General features: G+C 44.7%; 1 protein-coding gene across 2 annotated transcripts; it reads left to right on the top strand.

The window, feature by feature from the left end:
* Positions 1-2,298: 2,298 nt before the first annotated feature.
* On the top strand, positions 2,299-17,075 carry LOC132765333 (zinc finger protein 160-like). Of its 2 annotated transcripts, none has more exons than XM_067465073.1 (5): positions 2,299-4,859; positions 7,149-7,275; positions 8,665-8,747; positions 9,630-9,753; positions 12,519-17,075. In XM_067465073.1, exons 1-5 carry the CDS (start codon positions 2,676-2,678, stop codon positions 14,603-14,605), a joined length of 4,605 nt encoding a protein of 1,534 aa, XP_067321174.1. In that variant the 5' UTR covers positions 2,299-2,675; the 3' UTR covers positions 14,606-17,075. The 2 variants fall into 2 exon arrangements, with proteins under 2 accessions (XP_067321174.1, XP_067321173.1); XM_067465072.1 differs by having other exon boundaries at positions 7,149-7,305.
* Positions 17,076-22,708: the final 5,633 nt, after the last annotated feature.

Raw genomic sequence — 22,708 nt, 5'->3', positions numbered from 1 at the left:
TCTGTCAGGGGTGATTTGAATGCAATATTCTTGCTTCTTGGCAGAATGGGGTTGGACTGGATGGCCCATGAGGCCTCTTCCAACTTCTATGATTCTATGATTGACACTGAAATTCAACACCGCCTGAGCTCTGTGAGTGCAGCATTTTTCCAAATGAAGCAGAACGTGTTTGAGGACCGGGACATCCGCAGAGATACCAAGGTGCTTGTTTATAAAGATATTGTCCTCCAAGGTCAGTGTTCTGGTGGGTCCGTGGGTGACTGTGGAGCTCTTTTCATTATCTGCATTTTCTCCCGCAATGAGGGCATTGGTTTCCAGGTGGAAGACGGTCCCGGTCGGGGTTGGCTTGCCGCACCTTCCTCTTGGCATGTTTCCCTTTTTGCCCTCCCTTGTGCCTCTTCAAATTCTGCAGCACTGCTGGTCACAGCTGACCTCCAGCTGGAGAGCTCAAGGGTCAGGGCATCCCAGTTCTCAGTGTCTATGCCAGAGTTTTTAAGGTTGGCTTTGAGCCCATCTTTAAATCTCTTTTCCTGCCCACCAACATTCTGTTTTCCATTCTTGAGTTCGGAGTGGAGCAACTGCTTTGGGAGACGATGGTCGGGCATCTGGACAACGTGGCCATTCCAGCAGAATTGATGGTGGAGGAGCGTCGCTTCAGTGCTGGTGGTCTTTGCTTCTTCCAGCACACTGATATTTGTCTGCCTGTCTTCCCAAGAGATTTGCAGGATTTTCTGAAGGCAGTGCGGATGGAATCGTTCTAGGAGTTGCATGTGATGTCTGTAGACAGTCCACGTCTCACAGGTGTATAGCACACTGAGTCTTCATGATGCACTTTACATCCAGCTGTGGTTTGGAGGAGGATGCACCATGGATGATGGGACTTGCAATACATGCACTCCCTTCCTGAGACCATTACAACTGCCAACAATGATGGATCAGGATCACCATTCACACAGAGAGCCTGCATGACCCACTCTACATCCTGGTGCGGTTTGGAAAAAATTGGAGATGTATGATGGGACTTACTCACTCCCTGAAACCACACAGTGACGCTCATCCAAATACCAATAAAGACCAAACTTGGCACAGAAAGCCCCCATGGCCAACTCAATATTCTGTTGAGGTTTGGGGGAGTACAGACTATGGATGATGGGACTTCAATTACCTCCACTCACTTCCTAAGTCTTCTGCAACACTCATCTATTTATTTATTTATTTATTTATTTATTACTGTGCTTATATACCGCTGTTTCTCAGCCTAAATCGGCGACTCAACGCGGTTTACAACACAACGACAAGCAGCAATATTCCATTAAAAAGCATAAAAACACATACACAATACACAATATTATTGGGCCACCAATAATAATCCAATGCATCTCTTAATTGTAGTCACAATCCAATTTCGTCGTCTGTGATTAACCAATCCTTGTTCATCAGTTTCGTTGCACCAGATTAATCGAATGCTTGTTTAAACATCCATGTCTTCAACCTTTTTCGAAATACCATCAGCGAAGGGGCTGATCTCACCTCTAATGACCAATCAAGACCAAACTTGGCACACAGAGCCCCCATGACCCACTCTCCATCCTGATGCAGGATGGACCACATATGATGGGACTCACATTACCTTCACTAACATCCTGAGACCACTGCAAGCCATATAAATAACTGATAAAGACCTACCTTGATACACAATTCCTTTCTCAAATAACCCGGGCAGCGCCGGGTCCCCGAGCTAGTAACTTCATAAACAAGCACCTTGGTCTCCTTACGGATGTCCCGGTCCTCAAACACTCTCTGCTTCATTCGTAAAAATGCTGCACTCGCAGAGCTTTGGGTGGAGTTACACTTTCAAAGTGTACCTGTTCCAATTTAGAAACAAAATCAGCTTAAGAACAAACCTACAGAACCTACCTTGTATGTATTCATAGAGTAGAAAAGTACCTTAAAGGAAATGGGAGTCCAGCCTGTTTTAGAAAAACGCCTTATATGGAAATACGGCTTCCCATTTCAGGTGGGTTGGTGGAAAAGTTACTTTTGAGAGGATTGTCATTCCTATTATCTTCAACATCAGGCTCTAACAGGATGGGATGAGGATAAGAAGTGTTACTAGATGTCCTTAGTGAGCCAGATTGGGATTACAGACCCAGATAGAAAAGTTACTTTTTTTAACCATTCCTATTATCCTTAGCATCTGGTTCATGACATCCTGGGATGTGTATACATACATGTATAACATAGGAAGAGGCTGCCCCCTCGTGGGTTACCTAGGAATAGCAGGTCTGGGTAGAGAAGTTACTTTTGCAAAAACTACCCTTCCCAGGATCCTGAGCTTATTGGTCTGACAGGCTGGGATAGGGAAAATAATAAGGATTATATGTAGATAGGGACGATCTGGGAGAAAGGAGGAGGCCTCTCTCGACCAAGGAAGACCCAACTCGGGTCAAAGAGAGGCTGACACGCGTCTGGGCCAGTGATCGTGTGAACGCGACGCCTCGTCCTTCGAGAAGGAGCTGAGGAAAGGAGGAGGAGGAAAAGGAGGATTCTCCCCAACCCTGGAGGGAGAAATAAGGGATCTGGAGGGGGGAAATGGAGCCCCTGAGTGCGAAAAAGGGGGAAAGAGATGTCTCTCATTGTTCCTCAGAGAGGCAGAACAGCCTGTGAGGGGGGAAATGGGCTCCCTGAGGGAAGAAATGGATAGGCCTCAGGGTTCCTTAAGAGAGGAAATGGGGGCTCTGAGGGGGAAAATGGAGGAAATCAATGTCCCTCAGATTGCCTTGAGAGGAAAAATGGAACCCCTGAGGGGAAAAGTGAAGGAAAAAGATGTCTCTCAGGATTTCCTAAGAGAGGAAATCCTGAGGGGGAAAGTGGAGGAAATTGATGTCCCCCAGGTTCCCTTGAGAGGTAAAATGGAACCTCTGAGGGGAAAAGTGGAGGAAAGAGATGTCTCTCAGGGTTTCTTAAGAGAGGAAGTGGAGTCTCTGAGGGGGAAAGTGGAGGAAATCAATGTCCTGAGGGGAAAAGTGGAAGAAAGAGATGTCTCTCAGGTTCCCTTGAGAGGGAAAATGGAGAATCTGAGGGAGAAAGTGGGCACCCTTCAGTCTCTGAGGGGGCAAATGGGGACCCTGAAGGAAGAACTAAGTGACCCTCAGGTTGCTTTGAGAGAGGAAATGGAACCTCTGAGGGGAAAAGTGAAGGAAATTGATGTCCCTCAGGTTCCCTTGAGAGGGAAAATGGAGCTCCTGAGGGGAAAAGTGAAGGAAAGAGATGTCCCTCAGGTTCCCTTGATAGGGAAAATGGGACCTCTGAGGGGAAAAGTGGAAGAAACAGATGTCTCTCAGGGTTTCTTAAGAGAGGAAATGGAGTCTCTGAGGGGGAAAGTGGAGGAAACCAATGTCCCTCAGGTCCCTTTGAGAGGGAAAATGGAACCTCTGAGGGGAAACGTGAAGGAAAAGGATGTCTCTCAAGGTTCCTTAAGAGAGGAAATGGACCACGTGAAAGGAAAAGTGGGCATCCTTCAATCTCTGAGAAGGAAAATGGGCACCCTCAAGGAAGAAATAGATGGCCCCCAGGTTGCCTTGAGGGAGGAAATGGAGTATCTGAAGAGAAAAGTGGGCATCCTGAAGGAAAAAGGAGATGTCTCTCAGGGTTTCTTAAAAGATGAAATGGAGCCCTTGAGAGGGAAAAGGGAGAATCTGAGGGGGAAAGTGGAGCTTCTGAGGGGGAAAGTGGAGGAAATAAATGTCTCCCAGGATACCTTGAGAGAGCAAATGGAGTCTCTGAGGGGGAAAGTGGAAGAAAGAGGCTCCTTAAGAGAGGAAATGGACCTTTTGTTGGGGGAAATGGGCACCCTGGGGGAAGCAAGAGATGGCACTCAGTGTTTCTTCAGAATTGAAACTCTGAGGGAAAAAGTGGAGGAAATAAATGTCCTCCAGGTTCCCCCGAGAGAGGAAATTGAGCCCCTGAGGAAGAAAGTGAAAGAAAGAGATATCTCTTGGGGTTCCCTAAGAGAAGAACGACAGTCTCTGAGGGGGAAAATAGGCACCCCTAAGGAAGAAATAGGTGGACCTCAGGAGGCCTTGAGAAAGGAAATGGAGGCTGTGAGGCGAGAAGTGGACAACATGCAGGCTGCTCAGCAAGATAAAATGGATTCCTTTAGTGAGAAGGCGGGCATCTCGCAGGACAGGATGGGTGACCCTCAAGTTGCCTTAAGAGAAGAAATGGAGCTCCTGCTGGGAAAAGATGGAAGCTTGCAGGAATGGGTGAAGAAGACCACTCAGGGTGATTGGAGGACAGACAAAATGGAGCCCCTGAAGGGGAAAATGGGCACCCTACAGTTTGCGAAGCAAAATAAAATGGGTTCCCTTATGGGGAAGGTGGGCACCCCACAGGTTGTCTTGGGAGAGCGAATGGACCTCCTGAGGAAGAAGGTGTCCATGCTCAGGAGTGATCTGCTTGGTTTTGGAGTAAAGCAAGAAGGTGGCCTTTCAGACATGGATGTCATCCTTCGTGATGCCCCTTTGCTGGAGGAAGAGGCTTCCCTCCTTCCAGGTGCCTTGGACTACAACATCCTTGTGGAGAACATGGACACCTTGCAACGAGAGGTGGAGGGCACCGGAAAGGATGACCTTTGGGGATCTCTGCGAGAAAAGATGGAGAAGTGCCTTCGGGGGAAAGTGGTTGCCCCGCTGGAAATGGAGGACCTGCAATGGACATTGAGGTCCATGGATAAATGGGAAGCCCTTCAGACCATCTTGTGGGGTCTCCTTAGAGATGGCTCACTGCAGGAGAAGATGCTGATCTTCCTAGAGAAGATGGATGTCCCAAGGACAAAAATTTGGGGACTGCAGAAAGAGGTGAGTTCCTGCAGATTTCCCAGTAGAAATGAGTGAGAAGGGCATCCTTGTGAGATTTCATCCTGTTGAATGCTGCCTTGGGAAAGTATGGTATTATTTATTTATTTACAGCACTTACATTCTGCCCTCTCACACCCAAAGGGGACTCAGGGTGGATCACAGAACACATATACAACAAACATCCAATTTCGATTATACAATGACAAGACAGACAACAGATAGAGGTTGTTATTGTTCATTCATTCAGTCGCTTCTGACTCTTTGTCACCTCATGGACCAGCCCATGCCAGAGCTCCTTCAAGGTCAAGCCAGTCACTTCAAGGATACCATCTATCCGTCTTGTCCTTGGCCAGCCCTTCTTCCTACAGATAGAGGTATATGTTGTTGTTCATTCGAGCTCCCTGTCGGCCGTCACCACCCCCAGCTCCTTCAAGGTCAGTCCAGTCACTTCAAGGATGCCATCCATCCATCTTGCCCTTGGTCGGCCCCTCTTCCTTTTGCCTTCCACTTTCCCCAGCATCATTGTCTTCTCCAGGTTTTGCTGTCTCCTCATGATGTGGCCAAAGGACTTCAACTTTGTCTCTAGTATCCTTCCTTCCAGTGAGCAGCCGGGCTTTATTTCCTGGAGGATGGACTGGTTGGATCTTCTCGCAGTCCAAGGCACTCTCAGAACTTTCCTCCAGCACCACAGCTCAAAAGCATCGATCTTCCTTCGCTCAGCCTTCCCTAAGGTCCAGCTCTCACATCCGTATGTGACTACAGGGAAGACCATGGCTTGGACTAGGCGGATCTTTGTTGCCAGTCTGATGTCTCTACTCTTCACTATTTTATCGAGACTGGACATTGCTCTCCTCCCAAGAAGTAAGCGTCTTCTGATTTCCTGGCCACAGTCTGCATCTGCAGTAATCTTCGCACCTAGAAATACAAAGTCTGTCACGGCCTCCACATTTTCTCCCTCTATTTTCCAGTTGTCAATCATTCTTGTTGCCATAATCTTGGTTTTTTTGACGTTCAGCTGCAACCCGGCTTTTGCGCTTTCTTCTTTCACCTTGATTAGAAGGCTCCTCAGCTCCTCCTCGCTTTCGGCCATCAGAGTGGTGTCATCTGCATATCTGAGGTTGTTAATGTTTCTTCCAGCAATTTTCCTTTTTCTCATCATTCAGCAACTTTGGAGGCTGTGCTTGGTTCTGGCCACAGGGGGTGCTGTTGCTCCATTTTACCAAAAAGCTTGCTTTCTTTGTAAACTTTCCTCCAAAACACCGTGCCTAAAATACCTCCCTCCTTAATGCGGCTCCTATTCATCTACTCACATTGCTGTTTTTGATCCGCTAGATGTGCAGGGGAGCCAGGCTGAAGGTCAGGAGCTCACCCTGACCCGGCTTCAAACTGTCAACCTTTTGGTTGGCAAGATTTACTGCAGCTGCAGCTGGTGATTAGCTGAAGCCAGAGTACAGTATATTTATTTATTATTTATTTACAGTATTTATATTTCAGCCCTTCTCACCCCAAAGGGGACTCAGGGCGGATCACAATGCACCCATACACAGCAAACATTCAATGCTGTTTTTGACATAACAAGACAGACAGACAGACAGAGGTCATTCAGCAGTTTCTTCCACTTTGGATCCTGGAGGTTGCTCGATTCGGCCACAGGGAAAGCTGTTGCTTCATCCACAATACCACTGAGCCTTTTGATCGTAGTATTTTATCCTTGCTCTCTGGCATTTTTATGGTGTTATAAATTAACCTCCCTGCTTTAAGCGGTTCCTAATTTCTCTACTCACAACACAGCTGTTTTCGAACTGCTTAGGTGGGCAGTAAGCTGGGCTATTCAAAGTTGGGAGCTCAACCCTGATTGGGACTTTGAATTTGCCACATTTCGGTCGGCAGTGAGTTATTACAGCTCGTGATTAAGCTGTTTTACACATGCTGCAGGCTTTGGGGAAACATGTTTCTCTTTTGTAAGAAAATAAAAGGGAGGGGAAAGTTTGGAGCAGGCATGGGCAAACTTGGGCTCTCCCTCCAGGTGTTTTGAACTTCAATTCCCACAATTCCTAACAGCCATTAGGCTGAGAGGAATTGTGGGAGTTGAAATCCAAAGCACCTGGAGGGCCTAAGTTTGCCCATGTCTACCTTAGAGTCTCTGTAAGTTGAAGGTACACAATGACAACAACAATGTCTAAAACAGAAACCAGAACAAATGTGAAGACCTACCCCAAAAGAGGCATTTTCCAGCCTTTATATAGCAGAAACTTTTCACGTTAAGTTCAACCATCTTTTTTCTTCCAGGTCCCTGTGTCCTTTGAGGAGGTTGCTGTGCATTTCACCAAGGAGGAGTGGGCCCTGCTGGATCCAGATCAAAGAGCCCTATACACAGAAGTTATGCTGGAGAATTATGGGAATGTGGCCTCTCTTGGTAGGCATGCTTTTGCCCTTGGCCAAATAGGTATAGAATTCTTCTCTATTTGTATTCCTATATTAAATCATGATAGTTGTTTTCGCATATGTCTTGAAATACTCTTCAGTGGTTCCCATGAGGAGGGGGACACACATATAATCCAGTTCAAAGCAGATATTGTGGATTATCTGAGTCCACAATAATCCAGTTAATGATAAGTTAATTATTATTAACTGGATTAATAATAATGTGTGACCTATTGTGTTAATAAGTCCACAATAATTCAGTTCAAGAACTGATATTGTGGATCATCTGCCTTGATATTCTGGGTTATATGGTTCTGTGGAAGGGCTCTTAGTGTGATTCTATGGCATGCTTGGGCCCATTTCAATAGGGCCCATTATGGGGGTGTTGGGAGACATGCCAAGACAATTAGGATGATGTAGTTTCAGATGATGTGAAGGAGCCTGTATATTACTGCTACTAATTGTAAAGGCTTGGCCACCAATTTGCAATGATGCCACCAAATTGTAAGGATGTATAAATATAACTGCTACCAATATGTAGAGAGTTGGTAAAAGGAGCCACCTCTTTGTGAGGGCTTATTATATTGATGACACAACCAATAGCTTGTAATGTTGCTTTGGTCTTTCTTCAATATGTAGCGTGACTTGACTTGGAAAGGAATGGTAACATAGGCTTGACTTTAAAAAGAAACTAATAAGTTTATTGAGGTACAGAAGCTTGATGGTTTCAAAGTTTCCTTTCTCTTAGAGGTACAGATCTTCAAAGGTTATATTCATAACACTTAAATAACTCTTAGGAAGTCTAATTCTTCCAACAAACAGGTCTCAAACTTAGTTCCTTTAAAAATATGTTTCTTTCTTTAACAGATTGTTTCAGGCACATGCTTATCCTTTCTTTATGATGGTTCTGTTACAATAAAGATGCTTATTAGGGCTTCCGCTCTTTTCCCACAACCGTTACTTTTAATATAAATAAGTCACTCGACTTATCTAAACTATATTGGCTCAAAGCCAAAACCTTCCTGATTCTTAATACCAAAGAATCGGCCTTCCCCTGTAGTTCTTTGACTACAGAATCCTCACTGGTTCTCCACAGATGACAGAACCAGCCACTTCTGCAGTTCACCAACCACAGACTGACTGCCTTAAAATGGCTGCTCTGCCAAGTGGCAGTTGGCTCCGCCCCTATCTCCATAGCAACTCAGCTCAAAGCGAGCTAAGCTGGCTACCATCCCCAATATTATGCAATACTATATACTTACCCTTAAAAACACTTATCTATAACAATACATAACTGTAGATAAAAAATTACACTTCCTCACAGGTTCTAATACAGAAACCATTAGTCTGTCCTCTTTGTTTCTCTCCTGTCTCTCTAAAGGCAGTGACAAAACATCAGCGATGCATTCCAGATCTCCTCCTGTTTGTGATGAATTGGGAAAAGCTATTCTGCATTCAGATCAGGTAAGGGAAGGCCCTCTGCCTATTGTGAAGATTCTCTGGGAGCGAATTAGAGACAAATGGGTTCATGCTTGTTTCCCCTCATTCCTCATTTCCAGTTTCAGAATAGTCTTCTTTAATATGTAATCAGCTAGTCTCAGTATTTATTGCTCAAAAGGTTCCTTTTGAGCCTGCCGAGCGACGTGGTACTGAAACTGGGTTGCTGTGAGTTTTTTGGGTTGTATGGCCTTATTCTAGTTACATTCCCTCCTGACGTTTCTTATGCATCTGTGGCTGGCATCTTCAGAGGTGTGTTAGAAATGAGGCAAGTATGTATGTGTATGTATGTGTGTGTGTATGTGTGTGTATATATATATCCATATTCATATATATATATATCCATATCCAGAAATAACCCTTGTCTAATTAAAGCAAATGTAAATGTTGCATTTAGCAAGCTTGAATAGCATTGAGTAGCTGCAGAGTCAATCAGTGAGGGTATCTGCATAGAGGTAGCCAAGCCCTTGTTGCTTGGAGGCATCCTTTGTTTGGGACTTGATTTTTTTTCTGTGTGGAGTTCCCCTGTTTCTGAGTAGTGTTCATTATTTACTGCCTTGATTCTGATGTTTTTAATACTGACAACTAGATTTTGTTCATTTTCATGCTTTCCTCCTGTTGAAATTGTTTACGTGCTTGTGGATTTCAGTGGCTTCTCTGTACAATCTGACATGATGGTTGTCACAGTGGTCCAGCTACTGAAATCTTGCTGTATGCTACATTGAAGGAAAAACACAAATCTAACCTTAAATAGGGGCAGAGAATGCCTGTCTGCAAGGAGTTGATGGTTGTCCTTGTGTACTTGTTTGTGTACTGTGCAATCAGAAATGCTCTTTGTCTTTTTTCCAGTTCCTGGTGTCCTTTGAGGGATCTGAAGATTTGACCAAAGAGGAAGGGGCCCTGCCAAACCCAGAGAAAAAAGCCCTGCAAAAGGAAACAATGGAGGAGAAGCTAAAGAACAGTGTCCCTCTGGGTAGGAACCCCATTTCTTGAATATTTCCCCTATTTTTCTTTGTTTTTCAGGAAGGGTTGTTTATGATGTTTTTGTTTATTTAGGCCATTTCCATCCCACCTTTCTTGCAGAATGGGACTAGAATGTTAGTAATAAGGAATTCTTTGTCTTAGACAGTGGTTCCCAAACTTTTTTTGACCAGGGACTACTTGACCAGGGACTACTCTCCATCATGAGAACTAAAAGGGTTACAAATCAGTTTTTGGTCAACTTTAGATTCGGTTTGGGGTGCTGATTCAAATATTTGCATTGGAAAAATATCTCAAAGAGCTTCCCTTAGCAATAAAAAGCTGGCCTGTACCTATTTTTCAGGCCTCTCATCCTCTCTCCTACCATCATTTCTTTAGGGAGGGAGTTCCAGAAATGGGGAGCGATCATAGAGAAGCCCCCCTCTCTCGTTCCCACCAATTGAGCTTGTGACTGGGGTGGAACTGAGAGGAGGGCCTCCTTTGTAGAGCACAGTGCACGGTCTGCGGTCTACAGATGAAGGCATCTATCAGAAAGGGGTTTCCCAAATTTTCAAGTAATAGGTAACAACAGACTAATAAACAGGTTTACAAGTAGTTGCATGCATTTTTTAAAGTTTTCTTTAGCTGTTCATTTAAAAAGATGAATTATGATTCTGCCCCACCAAAAAAGTGAAAGGAAATCAAACCAAGAGCTGATTAAATGCACAAAAAACAAAATCAGCATTTTCTGTCATGCACTTCTAGTTCGATACAAGTCTGCTAGCTATTGGCTATAACTTTTTTCCCCTGTTAATATGTAGCTAAGATAAAATTAATGAAATCTAATTTCTAATAATAATAATAATAATAATAATAATAATTTATAACCCGCCCTATTTATTTATTTATTTATTTGATGCATTTATTAACTGCCATTCTCAGCCCTTTAGGGCGACTCATGGCGGTGTACACACATATAAAAGACAGTTTACAAAGAGGCAATTACAACAACATATCCAGACAAAAAGTGGCAAACATTCAATGTCATAATAAAAACAAGTAGACAGACAGACCACATCAGAACAATAATAATAATCTCAAGACCTGGCTCTGCCGTTTCGCTTTTGGAGAGTAGTTACATAATCTTAAGCTATTGCTCCCCTCAACGTTCTTGTCGTAGGAGTACATCCCCGCTTGTACAAAGGTCAGCCTATCACCCAGTTTCTCTACAAGTTCTCACTCACAAATAATTCTGCTGCTTTATCTCACCCTGAGTTTTTAAATCATTTTATGTACATGCTCACTATTATTATGTTTGGTTTACTGTTTTTTAAAATATTGTTTATTGTATTCATATGTTTTGTACTTTATTGCAGTGTTGTTTATTTTATTGTAACTTTTATCTTATTTTATTGCAATTTGTTGTTTGGGCTTGGTCTCATGTAAGCCGCCCCAAGTCCTCGTTGGGGGAGATGGTGGCGGGGTATAAATAAAGATTATTATTATTATTATTATTATTATTAAAACAACATCAATATAAATGTATAATAACTAGCTAACAATAAGTGCTTAAATAAACATAATGAATTTCATCAAACACATTTACAACATAAAAAAATCTAAACAACTAAAATGCAGGTCAAGAATAGAGCTCCACAACCTTACTTACATAGGCGATCCCTCGTTGGACGAGTAAGATGGTCTTACATCATGGGTTTCCCTGTGGGTCCGTATGTGGATGTAGAGCCCTATTCTTGCTCTGCATCTTCTTCTGCAGTGAGGCATTGGTTTCCAGGTGGAAGGCGGTCCCGGTCAGGGTTGGCTTGACGTGCCTTCCTCCTAGCACGTTTCTCTCTTTCACCCTCCACTCATGCCGCCTCGAATTCTGTAGCACTGCAGGTCACAGCTGACCTCCAGCTGGAGCGCTCCACAACCACCTACGGACCCACAAGAATACAGATCATGGAAGACTATCTCTTCGATCTTCAATCATCTGGAGAGGTCCTGCTCACGCTCCCACCTCTATCGCAGGTGCAATTGGTGGGGACGAGGGAGAGGGCCTTCTCGGTGGTGGCCCCTCGACTCTGGAACTTGCTTCGCAAGGACATTCGGGATGCCCCAACTCTGGCAATTTTTAGGAGGAGCCTGAAAACGTGGTTGTTCCAGTGTGCCTTTCCAGAATAATGAATTTCTCAGCAATATGCCCTCAAAATGCACTTTGTTGTTGATTTAGAATTGATTGATTTGCACGCCCTATCCCCTCCAAAAATTTCCATCCCAGTTATATCCTACCTTGCTCATGCCCAGCATTATTTTTTAAATTTAAATTTTACATTTGGCCCAGCCATAGGTTTTAAATGCTTGTTGTGTTACTGTACTGCTTATATTTTATTTTATTTTTGTTTATGAGATGTATTTTAACTGTTTTGTATTGTTTGTTTGCTATTTTTTTATTATTGATGTATTGTGGACTCGGCCTCATGTAAGCCACACCAAGTCCCTTGGGGAGATGGTAGCGGGGTATAAATAAAGTTGTTTATTAATATTATTATTAAAAATATATAATGGTTTACAGCCGCCAACAGAGCCAAGGTGGGTCTCCAGTATCCAAGCAGAGTTACATATTAAGACGTTCTATTGTTAGGATTGGCTTCCACACCAGCATTATTTAAAATGCTTTTATATTCTAGTATTCTCTACCACATTTCATTGTTTCATTCCTCCATTGGAAAATGCAATTCTTTCTTTCCAATCACTTCATTTCTTTCTCTTTTTCAGCTAAGGATGTCCTTAAATCATCATTAGAAAAACAGTGGGAATCCTGCCCAGCAGAGAAGCCATTAAAACAGCCGGAATATGAAAAGATTTTGAGCTTCCATCAGAGAGTGCAGATGGAGGAGAAACCGTTTCAGTCTCTTGAATCAAGAAAATGCTTCAACCAGAATGCATCAAGCTTTGCTTACCACTATCAAGAAGCCGTAGTCGAAAAACCGTATAAATGCCCGGAGTGTGGAAAGTGCTTCAGTCAGAGTGGGCGGCTTATTATCCATCAGCGAAATCACCCAAAGGAGAAATCATATCAATGCCTGGAGTGTGGGAAGAACTTCAATTCAGGTCCGGGCCTCACCTACCATCAAAGGATCCACACGGGTGAGAAGCCCTATAAATGTCCGGAGTGTGGAAAGAGCTTCCGTGGCCACAACCAGCTTACGGATCACCAGAGGGTGCACACAGGGGAGAGACCATTCCAGTGCGTGGAGTGTGGGAAAAGCTTTAGCCAGAGTGGGCAGCTGACGATACATCAAAGGATACACTCAGGAGTGACTCCCTATAAATGCCTGGAGTGTGGAAAGAGCTTCAGCTCAAGCACAGGCCTCAGCCGACACCAGAGGACCCACACCGGGGAGAAACCCTTTAAATGCCTGGAGTGTGGCATGAGCTTCAGCCAAAACATAAGCCTTACGTACCATCAAGTGGTCCATACTGGGGATAAACCCTACAAATGCCTGGAATGTGGGAAGCGTTTCCCTAGGCATGAGCTGTTGACCATCCACCAGAGAGTTCATACAGGGGAGAAACTGTACACTTGCCAGGAATGTGGGAAGAGCTTCAGCTGGAGCACAAGTCTCACCTACCATCAACGAATGCACTCCGGGGAGAAACCATACACATGCGCAGAATGTGGCATGAGCTTCCGCAGCCACCACCACCTCACTGATCATCAAAGGGTGCACACTGGGGAGAAACCGTTCAAATGCTTGGCGTGTGGGAAGTGCTTTGGTCAAAGCAACGGCCTTGCCCGTCACCAGAGAACCCACACCGGGGAGAAACCCTTCACGTGTACGGAGTGCGGAACGAGCTTCAGTCAGAGTGGGCAACTCGTCATACATCAGAGAGTGCACACGGGAGAGAAGCCCTATCCGTGCCCGGAGTGCGGCATGAGCTTCCGCCAAAACAGGAGCCTTGTCCGCCACCAGAGAATCCACACCGGGGAGAGACCTTTCAAGTGCTTGGAGTGTGGAAAGGATTTTAGTCAAGATTCCCATCTCATGTCACATAAAAGAATTCACACCGGAGAGAAACCATACAAATGCCTGATATGTGGGAAGAGTTTTCTGAGACATGAATACCTGTCCATCCATCGACGGCATCATACTGGGGAGAAGCCATTTAAATGCCCAGAGTGTGGCAAGACCTTCATGAAGCGAGACTCTCTTATTTGCCACGAAAGAATTCACACTGGGGAGAAACCCTACAAATGCCTACAGTGCGGGAAAGGCTTCAGGCAGAACAGAAGCCTTAGCTTCCACCAGAGAGTCCACACGGGGGAGAAACCCTTTAAATGCCTGGAGTGTGGAAAGCTCTTTAGGCTTAGTGCGAACCTCACTGTGCATAAAAGAATCCACACTGGGGAGAAACCCTATAAATGCCTGGAATGTGGGAAGAGCTTCAGCCAGAACAGAAGTCTCATCTACCATCAAAGAGTACACACAGAGGAGAAACTGTTCAAATGCCTGGAGTGTGGAAAAGGCTTCAGGCAGAACAGAAGCCTTAGCTTCCATCAGAGAGTCCACACTGGGGAGAAACCCTTTAAATGCCTGGAGTGCGGAAAGCTCTTTAGACTTAGCGCAAACCTTGCTGTGCACAAAAGAATCCACACAGGGGAGAAACCCTATAAATGTCCAGAGTGTGGAAAGGGCTTCAGCCAAAATAGGAGTCTTATCCACCATCAAAGAGTCCACACAGAGGAGAAAACGTTTAAATCTCTAGAATATGGGAATTGTTTTGGTGACAGCATGGGACTTGCCTGCCAGCAGAGCGAAGCAATAAGTAAACCATGGAATGAAGTTCCATGGCTTGTTTAGGTGTATCAGCTACAAGTGGTAGCAGTTGTGTAGCATGCAGTGTCACACTGTCCATATATCATAAGCCAAGTTGCTCATGGGTTGTTGCGGTTTTTTCAGGCTGTATGGCCACGTTCTAGAAGCATTCTCTCCTGACATTTCACCTACATCTATGGCAGCCATCCTTCACTTCACTTGACTTCATTTCTTAATTAGTCGCTCTCCACCAAGGTGCTCCGAGCGACTTACAATTTAAAATAGCATTTACCCAATCTAAAAACATTCAACAGTGACTATTCGGCAAATTAGATCTGATCACTTTACTTAAATACACAACCAAACAGCCAAGTCTTGAGTGCCTTTACAAAAGGTCGCAACTCCCACATTGCTCTAATATATGGAGGCAATGAGTTCCACAGAATTGGAGCATAGATAGAAAAAGCTCTACGCCTTGTAGCTTCCAGGTGTACCTCCCTAGGGCCTGGTATGTAGAGGAGATTTTCCTGGGTGGATCGAGGTGACCACTGATGGAGAAGAGGAATGAGGCGGTCCCTAAGATATAAAGGTCCTTGGCCATTTTGAGCTCTAAATGTCAGGATCAGGATCTTGTAAGAGATCCGATGTTCTCTTGGTAGCCAATGCAGTTGTTGCAGAATCGGTGTAATATGGGATCTTATAGATGATCCCGCTAGCAGCCTGGCCGCTGCATTTTGGACCATCCAAATCTTCTGGGTTGTTGACTTCAGAAGGACGGCATATAAGACGTTGCAATAGTCCAACCTCGTGCTGACTGTTACGTGGATTACTGTTGCCAATGCTTCTACCGAAAGGTAGGATGCCAATTTCCTTGCCTGGTGAAGATGAAAAAAGGCCTGCTTACTTATGGCAGTGATCTGGGCCTCCATCGTCAGCGATGAGTCCAACACAACCCCAAGGCTTTGAACAGTGGCAGACGGAACCAGAGCTTCTCCATTGAAATCAGGCAGAGACTGGGTTAATTCTGGCGGCTGGCCGGGCCAGAGTATCTCAGTTTTAGCAGGATTCACTTTTAGTGTGCTCGCTCGTAGCCAACTCATCACTGCTTTCAAACACAGCCTAAAGTTCTCAAGAATTGCGATTGTCCCAGGTTCGAGACGCAAGAGTAGCTGGGTATCATCTGCATACTGGTAGCACTCTATGCCAAAGCTGCGCACCAGTCCAGCAAGTGGCTGGACGTAAATGTTAAATAACTGGGGCAAGAGGATGGCACCCTGGGGAACTCACTCCACAGCAAAGGCAGGAGCTCTCAGAGCTTTGGCCTAACCACTCCACTCTCTGTCTCCGGTCCCAGAGGAACGAATTGAGCCATTTCAGGGCTAAACCTCGTACACCAGACATAGCCAATCGATGAATCAGCAAGCCATGGTCCACGGTGTCGAATTCAGCTGTGAGGTCCAAAAGTACCTATAGCGCTGATCCGTCTCAGTCTAACTGACGACGAATTTCGTCAGTAATAGCTACCAAGACAGTCTCTGTCAGAGGCTGTGAGGTCCCGAAAAACCTACAACAACCCAGTGATTCCAGCCATGAAAGCCTTCAACAATACAAGTTGTTCATAGTTCCCTGGCTTTGCATGATATGTGATAGTGGCCAATTAGTTGAATTATTTCGTCACATCTAGTACAGGTTGAGCATCCTTTATTCTGAATGATGAAATCTGAAATATTCCAAAATCTGAAATTATTATTATTATTATTATTATTATTAAACTTTATTTGTACCCCGCTAGCATCTCCTGAAGGACTCGATGCGGCTTACAAAGGCCAAGGCCTCAATACACAACATAACAATACACCTAAAGCAAATTAAAAACAGTTAAAGCAATATTAAAACAACAAACCAACAAGCAATAAACAATACACCAAAACGCAGTAAAACTGGGCCGGGCCAGAGTAAAGGGTACAGGATTAAAAGTGCTGATGTGACAGGTAATATGTAAGGCTTCTAGGGCAAGTGCAGTGTGCAGTGTGTAGCAATCATAATTCTAATAAAGTGCTTATGGGACTTGGTATTGGAGATTTCCTATTCAGGGAAGGCACATCGGAACAGCCAGGTCTGTTTGTCTTCATGGGTTGATGGACTAGTGACAGCTTTTCTTTCTGGTAATTTAAAGTACACAAGCTTATTAAAGTATTAAAAATATTGTGTATAAAATTACCTTCTGGCTAGGTGTATTTGGTGTATACGAAACACAAACAAATTACATGTTTCGACTTGAATCCCATCTCCACATTGTCTCATGTGTATGTATGCAAATAGAAGTATTCCAAAATACAAAACTTCTGGTACCATAAATTTGGGATAACGGATACTCAATCTGTAACATGCATAGAAGAGTGAACTTTTAAATGTGTCATGTGTTTTGATAACTACGTGCCTAGCATATGGAAAGAACCTGTATAAGGAACAATCTCATTGTGCTTAGGGTTAAATAAATGGCCAGAGTTCTTGATTTGTGTTAGCCTTGTGTTGACTTCCTTCTTAACATAAGGAATCTTGTAAACATTTTTTCTTAATTTGAAAGAACCATTGTCACAGTTCTTATCATAGTTTACTTTTCAGTTCTTATTAGCAACTTTTAATTACAATCCAGCAAGCAGATAGTTAGTCATTGCAGGTCTTGGTCTTCTACTGGTGTTTCCAAAATTATTCCAAAATTATTAGCTCCATACATACATAATTCCAAAATTATTAGCTCCATACATACATACTGCGCCACAATCCCATACCGGGATTGTGGCGCAGCTGGCTGAGTGTCAGCTGCATTAAGATAACTCTGACCAAAAAAAAAAAGGGTAATGAGTTCGAAGCCAGCCCGGGTTGGAGTGGGTTTCCAACCAATTGTGTGTAGCCTGTTGTTGACCTTTGTAACCCGAAAGACAGTTGCATCTGTCAAGTAGGAAAATTAGGTACCACCTTAAAGTGTGGGGAGGCTGAAATTAACTAATTTATGAGGCCATAAAGAAGACTCCAGCAGAGCATTCCAGCGGGGAAGCATGTGGTGAATGCGGAAGTACTTCATCAGTGTCGCAGATGGACGATGAAAGCGACAACTCCCCTGGCGGCAAGAAAAAGTTAAATTGCCTCTGTGTATGTCTGTATATGTTTGTATGTCAAAAATTGGCATTGAATGTTTGCCATATATATGTACACTGTAATCCGCCCTGAGTCCCCTGCGGGGTGAGAAGGGCGGAATATAAAAACTGTAAATAAATAAATAAATAAATAAATAAATAAAATCCTTCCATTCATTCCCACACATCATATTAAAATCACACTTATCAAATCTGCAATGATATTTTTGTGATAATAAGACAAAACATCGAACAGAAGCATCAGTTTCCCAATTCCTTGGGGGCAAATAGATTAATCTAGAGTGGGAGTTGTAGTTTTACAAGCTTGTAACTCTATCGAAAAAAGAGATCAGATTAGTCTGGCATGACTTGTTTTTGATAAATCCATGTTGACTATTAGCGATGACCGCATTTGTTTCTAAGTGTTTGCAGACCACTTCCTTAACAATCTTTTCCAGAATCTTGCCTGGTATCGACGTGAGGCTGACCAGATGGTAGTTGTTTGGGTCATCCTTTTTTCCCTTCTTGAAGATTGGGACCACATTGGCCCTCCTCCAGTCTGCTGGAACTTCTCCCGTTCTCCAAGAACTCTCAAAGATGATTGCCAATGGTTCCGAAATGACTTCCACTAGTTCCTTCAATACTCTGGGGTGTAGTTGATCTGGCCCTGGGGACTTGAACTCATTAAGAGCGGCCAGGTATTCCTGGATGACTTGTTTCCCAATTTGGAGTTGGATGTCCTCCAATCCCTCATCCACTCTGTCTTGCTGAGGTTGAAGATGACTTTCTTTTTGTGAGAAGACCGAGGCAAAGAAGGCATTAAGTAGTTCTGCCTTTTCCCTATCCCCTGTCAGCATTGCCACATCTTCTCCTCGAAGAGGTCCTATCGCCTCCTTGTTTTTCCTTTTTCTACTGACATAAAAAAGAAGCCCTTTTTATTGTTTTTAATGTCCCTGGCAAGCATGAGCTCGTTTTGTGCTTTAGCTTTGCGGACTTTTTCCCTACAGGTGTTGGCTATTTGTTTGAATTCTTCTTTGGTGATTTCTCCCTGTTTCCACTTCTTTGTGCATGTCTCTTTTGTGTGTTAGCACAGTTAGAAGTTCTTTGGACATCCATTCTGGCTTCTTTGCACTTGTCCTATTTTTTTCTTTTTGTTGGCACGGTTTGCAACTGCGCCTTGAGTATTTCACTCTTGAGATACTCCCATCCATCCGTAACTCCCTTGTCTTTGAGTATCTGTGTCCACAGAATGCTGCTCAGCGTTTCCTTCATTTTTCGGAAATCAGCTCTCCTAAAGTCCAAAATGCGGGTTTGACTTGTCTTCGTTTCGGCCTTCCTTTGTACCTCAAATTGCAGGAGCAGATGGTCACTTGCCCCTAAGGATCCTACCACTTCGACCGCATCGATCAGGTCCTCCACATTTGTTAGGATGAGATCAAGAGTAGCCAACCCCCTTGTTGCCTCTTCCACCTTCTGGACCATGAAATTGTCTGCAAGGCAAGCGAGGAATTTGTTGGACCTTGTACTCTTGGCCGAGTTTGTTTTCCAGCAAATATTGGGATAGTTGAAATCGCCCATGACTACTATATGTCTTCTCTGTGCCAGAATTGAACCAAGCTTGGCACACAGAACTCCCATTAACAACAGAAAATACTGGAAGGGTATGGTGAGCATCGACCTTGAATTCACCAACATCCAGAGAGCACTGTGGACTCAAACAACGATGGATCTGGATCAAACGTGGCAGGGATACTCAAAATGCCCAAATGTGAACACTGGTCGAGTTTGTATAAAATAGACCTTGACATTTGGGAGTTGTAGTTGCTGGGATTTAAAGTTCACCAATAATCATAGAGAATTCTGCCAACCTAGCAGTTCGAAAACATGCAAATATTAGATCAATAGGTACCACTCTGGTGGGAAAGTAATGGTGCTCCATGCAGTAATGCCGACCACATGATCTTGGAGGTGTCTATGAACAATGCCGGCTCTTCGACTTAGAAATGGAGATGAGCACCAACCCCCAGAGTCAGACGACTGGACTTAATGTCAGGGGAAAACCTTTACCTATTATTATTATTATTATTATTATTATTATTATTATTATTTTACTTCCAATTGTGCTTTTCAACAGTCACCCCTCAACTTCCATCTTTTAAACTATGTTCTAAACAGTCCGTGATCTGGTCACATGGTCTGCAGCTCCTCCCACTGCCTCCAGACTTACTTACTTACTTACTTAGGCGATCCCTCGTTGGACGAGTAAGATGGTCTTCCATTATGGATTTCCTTGTGGGTCCGTATGTGGCTGTGGAGCCCTATTCTTGCTCTGCATCTTCTTCCGCAGTGAGGGCATTGGTTTCCAGGTGGAAGGCGGTCCCGGTCGGGGTTGGCTTGACGCGCCTTCCTCCTGGCACGTTTCTCTCTTTCAACCTCCACTCGTGCCTCCTCAAATTCTGCAGCACTGCTGGTCACAGCTGTCCTCCAGCTGGAGCGCTCAAGGGCCAGGGCTTCCCAGTTCTCAGTGTCTATGCCAGAGTTTTTAAGGTTGGCTTTGAGCCCATCTTTAAATCTCTTTTCCTGTCCACCAACGTTCCGTTTTCCGTTCTTAAGTTCGGAGTAGAGCAACTGCTTTGGGAGACGGTGGTCAGGCATCCGGACAACGTGGCCGGCCCAGCGGAGTTGATGTTGGAGGACCATCGCTTCAATGCTGGTGGTCTTTGCTTCTTCCAGCACACTGACGTTTGTCCGCTTGTCTTCCCAGGAGATTTGCAGGATTTTCCGGAGGCAGCGCTGATGGAATCGTTCCAGGAGCTGCATGTGACGTCTGTAGACAGTCCACGTCTCACAGGCATAGAGCAGGGTTGGGAGGACAATAGCTTTATAGACAAGCACCTTAGTATCCCTACGGATGTCCCGATCCTCAAACACTCTCTGCTTCATTCTGGAAAATGCTGCACTTGCAGAGCTCAGGCGGTGTTGTATTTCAGCGTCGATGTTGACTTTGGTGGAGAGGTGGCTGCCAAGGTAGCGGAAATGGTCCACATTTTCTAATGTTACGCCATTAAGCTGTATTACTGGCATTGGAGAGGGATGGGCTGGTGACTGCTGGAACAGCACCTTGGTTTTCTCAATGTTCAGTGACAGGCCGAGCTTCTCATATGCTTCTGCGAAGGTGTTTAGAGTGGCTTGTAGATCTTCTTCTGAATGCGCACAGACGACATTGTCATCAGCATACTGGAGTTCTATAACAGATGTTGTGACCTTGGTTTTGGCTTTCAGTCTGCTGTTAGGAAATGTTAGGAAAAACTGCATACCAAAGAACACAAACATATTTCAGTAATCAAATAGCATATTATATACAGACAAATCATGAAACAGAGGAGGCTTGAGAAGGTGGACTACTTCCAACAGAGCATCACTACCTGCCTTGAGTCCCATTGCGGAGAGAAAGGCAGGAGGATCTCATAAATGAACCACATTGTGGTGATGACCCTCATCCGTGAAGGAGTTTAGAAGGACTGTTTTCCCTTCTCTTTAAAGCAGTGGTTTTTAACCTGTGGTTCTCCATAAATCCCTGCCAGTTTACCAGCTGCTAGGATGAGAAAGGAAATTCCATCTGAACATGAGGAAGAACTTCCTGACAGTGAGAGCTGTTCAGCCGTGGAACTCTCTGCCCCGGAGTGTAGTGGAGGCTCCTTCTTTGGAGGCTTTTAAACAGAGGCTGGATAGCCATCTGTCGGGGGTGCTTTGAATGAAATTTTCCTGCTTCTTGGCAGAATGGGGTTCGACTGGATGGCCCATGAGGTCTCTTCCAACTCTAGGATTCTGTGATTTCTGGGAGTTGAAGGCCAAAACACCTGGGGGCCCACACAGGTTGAGGACCACTGATTTAAAGGGTCTGGGGTGGGCCTCACTGGCTGCCCAGTTTGGGAGAGAGAGGCCTGGACTGCTGGAGATCCCAAGGAGGCCCTTCTCCCTTCAAGGCGGGAGACAAGGGCCTTCTTGGTTTTATTGATCGTGTCAGGGGCAGACCAGACAGTTGCATTGCATTTTTTAACACACAAACAAAACACAAAGTTTGCAAGTTTGGTGGTTGATTAAATGTCCTTTGACCAGTATCTGGCCACTTGGAGTGCCTCTGGTGTGGCTGCAAGGTCCTCCATTGTACATGTAGCAGGGCTCAGGGTGCATTGCAGCAGGTGGTCTGTAGTGTAGAGAAGATGGTCTCTTCTCCACACTCGCATGTTGTGGACTCCACTTTGTGGCCCCATTTCTGAAGGTTGGCTCTGTATCTCGTGGTGCCAGAGCGCAGTCTGTTCAGCGCCTTCCAAGTCACACTGTTTTCTGTGTGCCCAGGGGGGAGTCTCTCATTTGGTATCCGCCATTGATTGAGGTTCTGGGTTTGAGCCTGCCACTTTTGGACTCTCGCTTGCTGAGGTGTTCCAGTGACTGTCTCTGTAGATCTTAGAAAACTACTTCTAGATTTAAGTCGTTGGCGTGCTGGCTGATACCCAAACAAGGGATGGCCTGGAGATGTCTCTGCCTTGGTCCTTTCACTATTGGCTGCTATTTCCCGGCGGATGTCAGGTGGTGCAATACTAGCTAAACAGTGTAATTTCTCCAGTGGTGTAGGGCGCAGACACCCCGTGATAATGCAGCATGTCTCATTAAGAGCCACATCCACTGTTTTAGTGTGGTGAGATGTGTTCCACACTGGGCATGCATACTCAGCAGCAGAGTAGCACAGCGCAAGGGCAGGTGTCTTCACTGTGCCTGGTTGTGATCCCCAGGTTTGCCAGTCAGCTTTCGTATGATATTGCTTCTAGCAGCCACGTTTTGCTTGATGTTCAGGGAGTGCTTCTTGTAGGTAAGAGCACGATCCAGAGTGACTCCCAGGTATTTGGGTGCGCTGCAATGCTCCAGTGAGATTCCTTCCCAGGTAATCTTCAGAGCTCGGGATGCTTCTCTGTTCTTGAGATGAAAGGCACATGTCTGTGTTTTAGATGGG

Source organism: Anolis sagrei, chromosome 2, assembly GCF_037176765.1.
Source record: "Anolis sagrei isolate rAnoSag1 chromosome 2, rAnoSag1.mat, whole genome shotgun sequence".
NCBI classification, from domain to species: domain Eukaryota; kingdom Metazoa; phylum Chordata; class Lepidosauria; order Squamata; family Dactyloidae; genus Anolis; species Anolis sagrei.
Note: the sequence above shows the minus strand (reverse complement) of the source record. Positions and strands in the feature narration are given on the sequence as shown.

Excerpts from the sequence above, each read along its gene's own strand:
- LOC132765333 (XM_067465072.1), top strand. The coding sequence starts at position 2,676 with ATGGGCTCCCTGAGGGAAGAAATGGATAGGCCTCAGGGTTCCTTAAGA. Across the intron at positions 7,306-8,664 it reads TTTTGCCCTTGGCCAAATAG|GCAGTGACAAAACATCAGCG; the intron begins GTATAGAATTCT and ends GTCTCTCTAAAG. Across the intron at positions 8,748-9,629 it reads CTATTCTGCATTCAGATCAG|TTCCTGGTGTCCTTTGAGGG; the intron begins GTAAGGGAAGGC and ends TCTTTTTTCCAG.